Source organism: Somniosus microcephalus, chromosome 2 (genome assembly GCF_052327205.1).
Source record: "Somniosus microcephalus isolate GS21.2 chromosome 2, FLI_Smic_1.0, whole genome shotgun sequence".
NCBI classification, from domain to species: domain Eukaryota; kingdom Metazoa; phylum Chordata; class Chondrichthyes; order Squaliformes; family Somniosidae; genus Somniosus; species Somniosus microcephalus.
The window spans coordinates 391,691,753-391,703,903 of record NC_140988.1 but is presented as its reverse complement, the minus strand read 5'-3'; the positions used below and the strand labels follow the sequence as shown (position 1 = coordinate 391,703,903).

At 50.0% G+C, this 12,151-nt stretch overlaps 1 protein-coding gene across 1 annotated transcript in view; it reads left to right on the top strand.

Moving 5' to 3' along the window:
- The window catches only part of LOC147123877 (disintegrin and metalloproteinase domain-containing protein 12-like), a 503,908-nt gene that overhangs the window by 100,142 nt on the left and 391,615 nt on the right, over positions 1-12,151 (top strand). Inside the window, exons 3-4 of the mRNA XM_085967584.1 lie at positions 5,267-5,343; positions 9,500-9,578. Of these exons, the coding sequence (XP_085823710.1) occupies positions 5,267-5,343; positions 9,500-9,578 (156 nt within the window). The remainder of the gene's footprint in view (positions 1-5,266; positions 5,344-9,499; positions 9,579-12,151) is intronic.

The window sequence follows — 12,151 nt, the reverse complement described above, 5'->3', positions numbered from 1 at the left end:
GGGCGGGACCAGCCAGTCCTCGTGTGGATTGAAAGAGAAAAGACCTGTTTTGAGCTTCTCCTGTAGTTTCTTGTTTTGTAAAGTTCTTAGACAATAAATTCAGTTTGTTAACTTCCAGTAAGTTATAGATTCTTTGTTAGGAGTGCAGAGACTCCTACAATACTCTATTTTCCCCTCTTAATCAATCTCTTGGTCCTTTTTTGCTGAACTCTATACTGCTCCCAATCCTCAGGCTTGCTACTTTTTCTGGCAACTTTATATGACTCTTCTTTGGATCTAATACTACCCTTAATTTCTTTTGTTAGCCATGGTTGGGCCGCTTTTCCTTTTCTGTTTTTGCGCCAGAAAGGATCATATAACTGTTGCAATTCATGCATTCGTTCCATAAATGTTAGCTATTGCCTATCCACCGTCATGCCTTTTAATGAAGCTCCCCAATCTATCATAGCCAACTCACTCCTCATACCTTCGTAGTTTCCTTTGTTTAGATTTAGGACCCAAGTTTCGAATTGGGCTTCCTCACTTTCTATCTTAATGAAGAATTCTATCATGTTATGGTAACTCTTCCCTAAAGGACCCCACACAACAAGATGATTAATTAACCCCTTCTCATTGCACAATACCCAATCTAGGATAGCCTGTTCACTAGTTGGCTCCTCAACGTACTGGTCTAAAAAAAATCTCGTACACACTCCAGGAATTCATCCGCCACAGTTTTATTGCTAATTTGGTTTGGCCAGTCTATATGTAGATTAAAGTCACCCATGATTACTGTAGTACCCTTGTTACATGCATCTCTCATTTCCTGTTTGATGCCATCCCCTACATTACCACTACTGTTTGGAGGCCTATAGACAACTCCCACCAATGTTTTCTGCCCCTTGGTGCTTCTTAACTCCACCTAGACTGATTCTACATCTTGATTTTCTGAGCCAATATCCTTTCTCACTATTGCTCTGATTTCACCCTTTACTAACCACGCCACCCCACCTCCTTTTCCTTTTTGCCTGCCCTTCCTAAATATCGAATATCCTTGGATATTCAGCTCCCAGCCTTGGTCACCCCGCAGCCATGTCTCCGTAATCGCAATTATATCGTATCCATTTACATCTATTTGCGCTGTTACTTCGTCTACCTTATTACGAATGTTTCGTGCATTCAGATACAGTGCCTTTAGATTTGTCTTTTTAACATGTTTAGACATCTTAACATTTTTTTGTACTATGGCCCTATTTGCCTTATTACCATTTTTTCTTACCCGGACCCTATTTGTTCGTCCACTCTTTGTTTGTACGCTCTGTCCCTTCCTGACACAATCTGGTTATCCTTACCCCAATCACTTTCCTGCACTGCTTCCTTGTCTTTTCTCTTTAGCATTCTAGATGTCTCTCCACCTGGACGCCCCGCCCCCCTCACCTTATTTAGTTTAAAGCCCTATCTACCTCCCTAGTTATTCGATTCGCTAGAACTCTGGTCCCAGCATGGTTCAAGTGTAGTCCGTCGCAACGGAACAGCTCTCTCTTCCCCCAGTACTGGTGCCAGTGCCCCACGAATCAAAACCCACTTCTCCCACACCAATCTTTGAGCCACGCATTCATCACCCTGATCCTATTGACCCAATGCCAATTTGCTCGTGGCTCCGGTAATAATCCAAAGATTATGACCTTTGTGGTTCTGCTTTTTAATTTAGTCCCTAGCTGCTCAAACTCTCTCAGCAGAACCTCTTTCTTTGTCCTACCTATGTCATTGGTACCTACGTGGACCACGACAACTGGATCCTCCCCCTCCCACTCCAAGTTCTTTTCCAGCCCAGAGGAGATGTCCTTTACCCTGGCACCGGGTAGGCAACATAGCCTTCAGGACTCACGCTCCTGGCTGCAGAGAACAGTATCTATCCCCCTAACTATACTGTTGCCTACTACAACCACCTTCCTTTTTACTCCCCCCACTTGAACGGCTTCCTGTACCACGGTGCCGCGGTCAGTTTGCTCGTCCTCCCCGCAGTCCCCGCACTTGTCCACAAGGGTTGCAAGAACCTCAAATCTATTGGACAAATGCAGGGACTGAGGCTCCTGCAATACTACCTCCTGGATCCCTGTACCTGCCTCACTCGCAGTCACACCCTCCTGTCCCTGACTACGTGTCAATTCTAAAGTATTTAATCTAAGGGGTGTGGCTGCCTCCTGGAGCAAAAGGTCCAGGTAACTTTCTCCTTCCCTGATGTCTCGCAATGTCTGCAGCTCGGACTCCAGCTCCTCAACTTGGAGCCGAAGTTCCTCGAGCCGCAGACACTTACCGCAGATGTAGTCGCCCTGGACAAAAATATCCACAAGCTCCCACATATTGCAGCAGCAACACATCTCCTGTTCTCCCATTATTTTATTTATTTTATTAATTAGTTTAGTGTTAATCAAATTATTTACCTCGTTTAGTTTATTAAATTAATTAAATTAAGTTTAATTAAAAAAATTTAGCTACATGTTATGTTATCTTAAAACTTAGCCCACAGTCACTATCAATCACTTACCTGCCTTACCTGTGACATCACACTGCTGTTTTCTCTTATTGATGCAGGTCTGCTGCTGCTTTTAACCACGCTCTCGGGCCTCGGTCTGCTCCCAATCAGGTCCGCCGCCGCTCTGCGGGAGAAGTTAGGAAAAGCAAGCACCTCCTTCCTCCACTTCATCGAACTCCCACACTTACTAAACTCCCAGTTGTTCACGCTGTACTCACTGCACTCAGTCACAGGAAGATATAGATTTAACAGCACGACCAGAAACCTGGCCCATTAAGCAAATACTATTTCTAGGGCCACTTCTTTAAGTACCCTAGGATGTAGATTATCAGGCCTTGGGGATTTATCGGCCTTCAATCCCATCAATTTCCCTAACAGCATTTCCCTACTGATTTCATTCAGTTCCTCCCTCTCATTAGACCCTATGTTCCCCGACATCTCTGGGAGGTTATTTGTGTCCTCCTTTGTGAAGACAGAACCAAAGTATGTATTTAATTGGTCTGCTATTTCTTTGTTCCCCATTATAAATTCCCCTGATTCTGACTGTAAGGGACTTCACCAATCTTTTTCTCTTCACATATCTATAAAAGCTTTTACAGTTAGTTTTTATGTTCCCTGAAAGCTTACTCTCGTACTCTATTTTCCCCCTCTTAATTAATCCCTTTGTCCTCCTTTGCTGAATACTAAACTGCTCCCAATCCTCAGATTTACTGCTTTTTCTGGCCACTTTATATGTCCCCTCCTTGGATCTTATGCTATCGGTAATTTTCCTTGTTAGCCATGGTTGAGTCCCTTTTTTTGTTTTATTTTTATGCCAAACAGGGATGAACAAATTCTGTAGTTCATCCATGCGATCTTTGAATGTTTGGCATTGCCTATCCACCATCATACCTTTGAGTAACATTCCCAAATCAATCCTACCCAACTCGCGCCTCATACCATCGTAGTTTCCTTTATTTAAATTCAGGACCCTAGTCTCTGAGTCAACTACTTCACTCTCCATCTTAATGAAGAATTCTATCATATTAGGATTGCTCCGCCCCAAGGGGCCTCACACAACAAGATTGCTAATTAATCCTTTCTCATTATATAATACCCAGTCTAAGATGGTCTGGTCTCTAGTTGGTTCCTCGACATATTGGTCCGGGAAACCATCCCGTATACACACCAGGAATTCCTCCTCCACAGTGTTGTTACTAGTTTGGTTAGCCCAATCAATATGTAGATTAAAGTCACCCATGATAACTGCTGTGCCCTTATTGCACGCATCTCTAATTTCCCATTTAATGCCATCCCCACCCTCCGCATTACTGTTTGGGGTCTGTATACCACTCCCACTAACGTTTTCTGCCCCTTAGTATTTCTCAGTTCTACCCATACAGATTCCACATCATCAGAGCTAATATCCTTCCTTACAATTGTGTTAATCCCCTCTTTAACCAGCAATGCTATCACACCTCCTTTTCCTTTTTGCCTGTCTTTCCTGAATATTGAATACCCCTGGATGTTGAGTTCCCAACCTTGTTCACCCTGGAGCCATGTTTCCGTAATCCCAATCATATCATATCCGTTTACTTCTATTTGCACATCCACCTTATTAGGATTGCTCCTCACATTAAGACACAAAGCCTTCAGACTTGTTTTTTAAATGCTCTTAGACCTTTTAGAATTATTATTTACTGTGGCCATGTTTGATTTAAACCCTTGATTTCTCTGCCTGCCACCTTTGTTTTTCTCCTTCCTGTCTTTTGCTTCTATCCTGGTTTCCCTTTCCTCTGTCTCCCTGCTCAGGTTCCCAACCCCCTGCCATTTTAGTTTAAACCCTCCCTCAGAGCACTAGCAAACACTCCCCCTAGGACATCGGTTCTGGTCCTGCCCAGGTGCAAACCATCCGGTTTGTACTGGTCCCACCTCCCCCAGAACCGGTTCCAATGTCCCAGGAATTTGAATCCCTCCACCTTGCACCATTCCTCTAGCCACGTATTCATCTGAAATATCCTGATAGCGCTGCACAGCCCACCGGTAACACCCCGGGCCACCGCGCCTCCGATGATTACATCATCGGCGTGCGCAGTGACCCCTTAGCGCCTCCTCAGCATCATCTTAACGCCTCGCGGCAGAAATCCAGCTGTGCCACACAAGGCTGCTGCAGGCGATGTCAGCACCAGCCTCGCAGGCCGACCTCCTCTGGCAGGGCGCTGATTAAAGGGGCGGTGCGGCGCGACCCACGCCACCATTTTATTTTTTTCGCTCGCCCTCCAGGTCGGCCCTCCGTAGTGTAGGGTGGCGTGGTCCTGGCCGCCATCACACAGCCCGGCACCGCGTCTCGGCATCAGGCTGCTGCCATGGGACCACTCTACCCTGGTGGCCTAGTGTGGGACATTGGAGCCCCTGTGGAGTGTGCAGCGGCCCTCCCCTTTAATTGAAGGGGAGTGGTGTTGATAGTGGCAGCGCTCTGTGGAGCCTCCGCGGAGCGCTGCCGATCGTGTCCTGACAGAGCCTCGGTTACCGCCCCACCAGGAAGTGGAGCACCCGAGATTGTGCTCCACTTCCTGGCTGGGGTGGTAAGGCAAAGTTCGCGGCCGGCGCGGGACTTCCTCGCCGGGTGCAGAATGTTCTGCCTCGCCAGCATTACTGCCCCGAAACAGGGCGCTACCGAATTTCACTCCCTTGCTGTCTTGCGAGATGGTATTGGGGCTTCAATGAACAAATCGCAGTCTAATAATGAGTGCTTCTTTGTGCCCTGCGCAGAGGAGCTATACAAACCACGTCAGCATCTCAGTGGAGCTAGATGAGGAGGACTTCACGCTGGATCTCAGGAGAAATAAGTAAGTAAACCTTGCTTCGTATAAAGTGGAATAAGGCTTGACCACCAATCATCTGAGCTTGTGTTAAAGGTCACACTGTCCTGTAGTTGGATGGTCAGTGAGCAGTTACATTTAAATATTAAATGAAGGGGCGTCCTGTCAAAAATGTTCAGAATGGGACGTAGAGGGAGCTTTACTCTGTATCTAACTCGTGCTGTACCTGCCCTGGGAGTGTTTGATGGGACAGTGTAAAGGGAGCTTTACTCGCTGGCTGGCTAGACCTGCATTTAGTGCCCATCCCTAATTGCCCTTGAGAAGATGGTGGTGAGCCGCCTTCTTGAACCGCTGCAGTCCATATGGTGTAGGTACACCCACAATGCTGTTAGGAAGGGAGTTCCAGGATTTTGGCCCAGCGACAGTGAAGGAACGGCGATACAGGTCCAAGTCAGGATGGTGTGTGGCTTGGAGGGGAACTTGTAGGTGGTGATGTTCCCATGCGTCTGCTGCCCTTGTCCTTCTAAGTGGTAGAGGTCGCGGGTTTGGAAGGTGCTGTTGAAGGAGCTTTGGCGAGTTGCTGCAGTGCATCTTGTAGATGGTACACACTGCAGCCACAGTGCGCCGGTGGTGGAGGGAGTGAATGTTGAAGGTGGTGGATGGAGTGCCAATCAAGCGGGCTGCTTTATCCTGAATGGTGTCGAGCTTCTTGAGTGTTGTTGGAGCTGCACTCATCCAGGCAAGTGGAGAGTATTCCATCACACTCCTGACTTGTGCCTTGTAGATGGTAGAAAGGTTTTGGGGAGTCAGGAGGTGAGACACTTGCCGCAGAATTCCCAGCCTCTGGCCTGCTCTTGTAGCCACAGTATTTATATGGCTGGTCCAGTTCAGTTTCTGATCAATGGTAACTCCCAGGATGTTGATAGTGGGGGATTCAGCGATGGTAATGCCATTGAATGTCAAGGGGAGATGGTTAGAGTCTCGCTTGTTGGAGATGGTCATTGCCTGGCACTTGTGTGGTGTGAATGTTACTTGCCACTTGTCAGCCCAAGTCTGAATGTTGTCCAGGTCTTGCTGCATATGGACACGGACTGCGTCAGTATCTGACGAGTCTCGAATGGTGCTGAACAGTGTGCAATCATCAGCGAACATCCCCACTTCTGACCTTATGATGGAGGGAAGGTCATTGATGAAACAGCTGAAGATGGTTGGGCCTAGGACACTGCCCTGAGGAACTCCTGCAGTGATGTCATGTGATTGGAATGAATGACCTCCAACAACCACAGCCAACTTCCTTTGTGCTAGGTATGATTCCAACCAATGGAGAGTTTTCCCCTTGATTCCCATTGACTTCAGTTTTGCTAGGGCTCCTTGATGCCACACACGTTCAAATGCTGCCTTGATGTCAAAGGCAGTCACTCTCACCTCACCTCTTGAGTTCAGCTCTTTTGTCCATGTTTGGACCAAGGCTGTAATGAGGTCAGGAGCTGAGTGGCCCTGGCGGAACCCAAACTGGGCGTCAGTTAGCAGGTTATTGGTGAGTAAGTGCCGCTTGATAGCACTGTCGACGACACCTTCCATCACTTTGCTGATGATTGAGAGTAGACTGATGGGACGGTAATTGGCCGGGTCGGATTTGTCCTGCTTTTTGTAGACAGGACATACTTGGGCAATTTTCCACATTGCCGGGTAGATGCCAGTGTTGTAGCTGTACTGGAACAGCTTGGCTAGGGGCGCAGCTAGTTCTGGAGCACAAGTCTTCAGTACTATTGCCGGAATGTTGTCAGGGCCCATAGCCTTTGCAGTATCCAGTGTCTTCAGCCGTTTCTTGACATCACGTGGAGTGAATTGAATGGGCTGAAGACTGGCATCTGCAATGCTGGGGACCTCAGGAGGAGGCCGAGATGGATCATCCACTCGGCACTTCTGGCTGAAGATAGTTGCAAATGCTTCAGCCTTGTCTTTTGCACTCACGTGCTGGGCTCCACCATCATTGAGGATGGGGATATTTTTGGAGCCTCCTCCTCCTGTTAACTGTTTAATTGTCCACCACCACTCACGACTGGATGTGGCAGGACTGCAGAGCTTTGATTTGATCCGATGGTTGTGAGATCGCTTAGCTCTGTCTATCGCATGTTGCTTCCGTTGTTTGGCATGCAAGTAGTCCTGTGTTGTAGCCTCACCAGGTTGACACCTCATTTTTCGGTATACCTGGTGCTGTTCCCGGCATGCTCTCCTGCACTCTTCGTTAAACCAGGGTTGATCTCCCGGCTTGATGGTAATGGTAGAGTGAGGGATATGCCGGGCCATGAGGTTACAGATTGTGGTTGAATACAATTCTGCTGCTGCTGATGGCCCACAGCGCCTCATGGATGCCCAGTTTTGAGTTGCCAGATCTGTTCAAAATCTGTCCCATTTAGCACGGTGGTAGTGCCACACAACACGGTGGAGGGTATCCTCAACATGAAGACGGGACTTCGTCTCCACAGGGACTGTGCGGTGGTCACTTCCACCAATGCTGTCATGGACAGATGCATCTGCAACAGGTAGATTGGTGAGGACGAGGTCAAGAAGGTTTTTCCCTCTTGTTGGTTCCCTCACCACCTGTCGCAGACCCAGTCTGGCAGCTATGTCCTTTAGGACTTGGCCAGCTCGGTCAGTTGTGGTGCTACCGAGCCACTCTTGGTGATGGACATTGAAGTCCCCCACCCAGAGGACCTAAGGAAGAATATGCTTGCCATAGAGGGAGTGCAACGAAGGTTCACGAGATTGATTCCTGGGAATGGGGGGATGGTCCTATGAGGAGAGATTGTGTAGACTAGGCCTATATTCTCTAGAGTTCAGAAGAATGAGAGGTGATCTCATTGAAACATACAAAATGTTTACAGGGTTTGACAGGGTAGATGCAGGGAGGATATTTCCCCTGGCTGGGGAGTCTAGAACCAGGGGTCACAGTCTCTGAATAAGGGGATGAGAAGAAATTTCTTCACTCAGAGGGTGGTGATTCTTTGGAACGGGATGTGGACGTCGCTGGCAAGGCCAGCACTTATTGCCCATCCCTAATTGCCCTTGAGAAGGTGGTGGTGAGCCGCCTTCCTGAACTGCTGCAGTACTTCTTTGTAGCGGTTTGGTACAACTGAGTGACTGGCTCGGCCATTCCAGAGGGCAGTTTAGAGTCAACCACATTGCTGTGGGTCTGGAGTCACATATAGGCCAGACCGGGTAAGGACGGCAGATTTCCTTCCCTAAAGGACATTACTGAACCAGATGGGTTTTTACAACAATCTGGTAGTTTCATGCTCACCGTTATTGACACTAGCTTTTTATTCCAGATTTATTGATTAACTGAATTTAAATTCCCCAGCTGCCATGGTGGGATTTGAATTTACGTCTCCAGATTATTAGTCCAACCCTCTGGATTACTAGTCCAGTAACATAACCACTATTACAATAGCAAAATACTGTGGATGCTGGAAATCCGAAATAACAACAGAAAATGCTGGAAAAACTCAGCAGGCCAGGCAACATCCGTGGAGAGAGAAACAGAGTTAACGTTTCAGGCCGAAGACCTGTCGTCAGAACTGGAAAAAGCAGGAAATGGAAAGCAAGTTTAGGGGCTGGGAAAGGGGGAGGGGATGAAAGAACAAAAGGGAAGGTCAGTGATAGGACAGAAAGCAGGAGAGATTAAGAGACATTGAGAGATATTCAAGGCGAGAGGAGGTGGTAATGGGACAGGTTAAGGAACAAAGGATGGCTCTAGATGAAGTGTGAATTGCGCTGACACATTACCACTATGTTACTGTACCCTGAGAAGATGAGAATAGTTTGATTTTACTTGTTGGCACCATTACAATGTACACATGCAGCAACTCAGAGCTACACTATCAGATCGAAAAGTGAACCTTTCACTCTAAGTCAGACCATTCCCGGGAGCAACAATTCTGAAGTGGGAACTCGTCCTGGATCAGGGGCATGGAGACTTGAGTTTGTTTCAAGGAAGATTTCTATTTGGCCATTCTGTCCTTCCGTTGCTGTATTAGTGCTTTGTGCTTTATCCTAGTGTAACGCTCGGTATCTCTCTCACAGGTTCAGACAATGTGTATCTGACATAGAGCAGTGCTGGAGGACTCTGCCATTCAGCCCAATTCACTCGAACCTTGTTCCTTTCTTTTTTTCCCCACAGACTCCTCTTGCCGAGAGGGTTCCAGGTATCGCACTATGATTCGAATGGGACTCTGGTGACAGAGCAGGACACTGATCTGGTGAGCAATCTCTTGCAAACTGAGTTCAGGCTGAAGCCCATTGTTTTTTAAATGCAATGATTGTGGATATATTTTGCTTTTTTTTCTTTTTTCTACTATTTCCTCGGCACCCCTCTCGCGGGTGCTGATTCCATTGAGCTCCACAGGTGTCAGGGTCACTCCCATACCTCGCCCTAGTCACCATTCTTCAGACCTTAGCCTAGGCACTGAGGCCTAGAAATTCAGTATAGCCACTTTTGGGGCGGTAAAGTCGGGCGGCCGCTAAAGTTTGCGCCCGGCGCAAAGTCGCGCCACCTTCGCTGATATTCAGTCGCATCGCCCCAAGAGGTTGCTGCTGCGCTAAAACAGGCGATGCACGACTATCTTTAGGCGCTAAGCCGGCGGTGCTGAGCGATACCCCCGAGGCCGGGCGCAGCGCAGGTGCGGCGAGTTGTTGATTGACGGCAGACACTCTGGCGCCGGTCAGCTCTTAAAGGGGGAGGGTGGATTTGTTTGCCTGCCACGCCCTGCACACTGCAGCCCTCAACCTAGGCCTGACCACTTCAGCTTCATCTGCACAACGCCCAGGGCTATGGAGAAGGCCAGGGAGAGAGCGCAGCGCTTCAGCGACGGTGACCTGAGGCTGCTGGTTGGCGGAGTGGAGCGCAGGCGCCATGTTCTGTTCCCAGAAGGTGGCAAGAGGCCGCTGCCCAGCGCCTACCGGAAAGCCTGGAGGGAGGTCTCAAACAGGGTGTCTTCCAACAGCGTGGTTGCCAGGACTCCTGTGCAATGCCGGAAGAAGTTCAACGACCTCACTCGGGTTGTCAGGGTGAGTACCCTTTCCAGTGTCCTCCTCATCCCTGCATGTGCACCTCACTTTATGGGCAAAGGGACCTGAAAGCCCTAATGGCCAGCCCTCATCCAGCAGCTATGGGACTGTCATGAAAATCACTTGCACATTCAGCACTTTACACACTGTACAAGCTATTCGACCATGGGAGGCAGTGCAGACAAGATCAGGGCGTCACACTGTACAAGCTATTCGACCATGGGAGGCAGTGCAGACAAGATCAGGGCTTCACACTGTACAAGCTATTCGACCATGGGAGGCAGTGCAGACAAGATCAGGGCTTCACACTGTACTTAGAGGCCGTCCTTTCTCTTGCAGGCCAAGGTGGCGCACAACCGGCGGAAACGAACTGACACCGGGGGAGGCCGTCCTGACGTAAAAGAGCTCTCCGACCTCGACCAGCGTGTGGAGCGCATTATGGCAGGCCGGCTGATTGGCCCCGTCGCCAGTGGAGATGCCGACCCTGTTCTGGGCACCAATGGTAAGGGCATCACCTTTTTGACCTCGCTCGTTCCACTTGCGCCTCAGATCAGCATCCTTTGCCACTGTCCGACCAATGCAGTGAATGGCACCACTCATGCCTCCCTCGCTGCCGCCCTGTCCTCACTCTAAAGCCACTCTTGTGCCTTCCTGCTTTCAGATGGTGAATCGCCAGGTGAGGAGGCGGGCCCTCAAGCTGCCACTGTCAGCGCTTCGGAATACGAGGAGGAGGAAGAGGAAGCCGGCCCATCAGTGCCACCATCAGCCGCGCCAGCCCATGGCGATGTAGGGGACACGTCTTCCCTGGAGGGGAGCCGGGGGGAAGGGTCGGAGGAGAGTGAAGCTCCGGGGCCCAGCGGCCTGCAGCAACGCGGGAGGGGTGGGGAAGCTCGGCGGACTTCTCCCCAGAGGGTGAGTGCGGCCTCCAGTCCTGCGACGGTCAGCGCAGAGGAGGTGCGGCTCCTGGAGGAAATGGCCGTCCAGGCTGAGCGCAGGCACAATGAGCTCATGGCTGCAGTGGCAAGGATGCCTGACTCTATTGAGTCTTTGTCAAGGAGTGTGCAGCAATTTGGAGCAGCACAGGCCAGGAGTCTGCAGGACTTCGCGGCAGCACAGGCGGCTTCGAGCCAAGTGCTCAGTCGTGCCGTCCATTCACTGGCTGTTGTCATGCGGACAAACACCAGGGCCACACGGGCACTAACTGCTGCCACCCTCACTGGATCAGCCAGGCATCGCCAGGGCACTCGCCGCGCAGCAGCAGCCCAGCAGTCTGTTCTTCAGCTGTTTGCTGCGCATGCTGCAGTGCTGGCCCGTGCGAGTGCCAATGTCTCAGGCGACCAGCGAGCACCTGCGATCTGCCAGGTTGGCACCATTCCTGCAGCCGACACTGCCACTCCGCCATTGCAGCTGCCACGAGCCACTGGACAGACTGCTGCCGCTCAGCCAGAGTTGGAGCAGTCAGCAGCCGGCCACTCCAAGGCCAGAGCTGGTGCAGGCCGACCCCCAAGGGCATCTGCCGTCTCGCCATCTGCCCCTCAGCAGCCTTCCCCCAGCCTTGCTGCAGCCACTGGGCTCCCATTGAGGAGGAGCTGCAGGGCGGGCAGGGGCCAGGCAAGGATGCGAAAGGCATCGCCCTCGCAGGGCAAAAAGTAGAAGGTATGCACAAATGCCTGGTGCTTTTTGTATGGCCGAGATTGGTGTAGTTGTATTTTTGTAAGGCCGAGACTGGTGTCTTTCTTTCTTTTTGTAAGGCCGAGACTGGTGC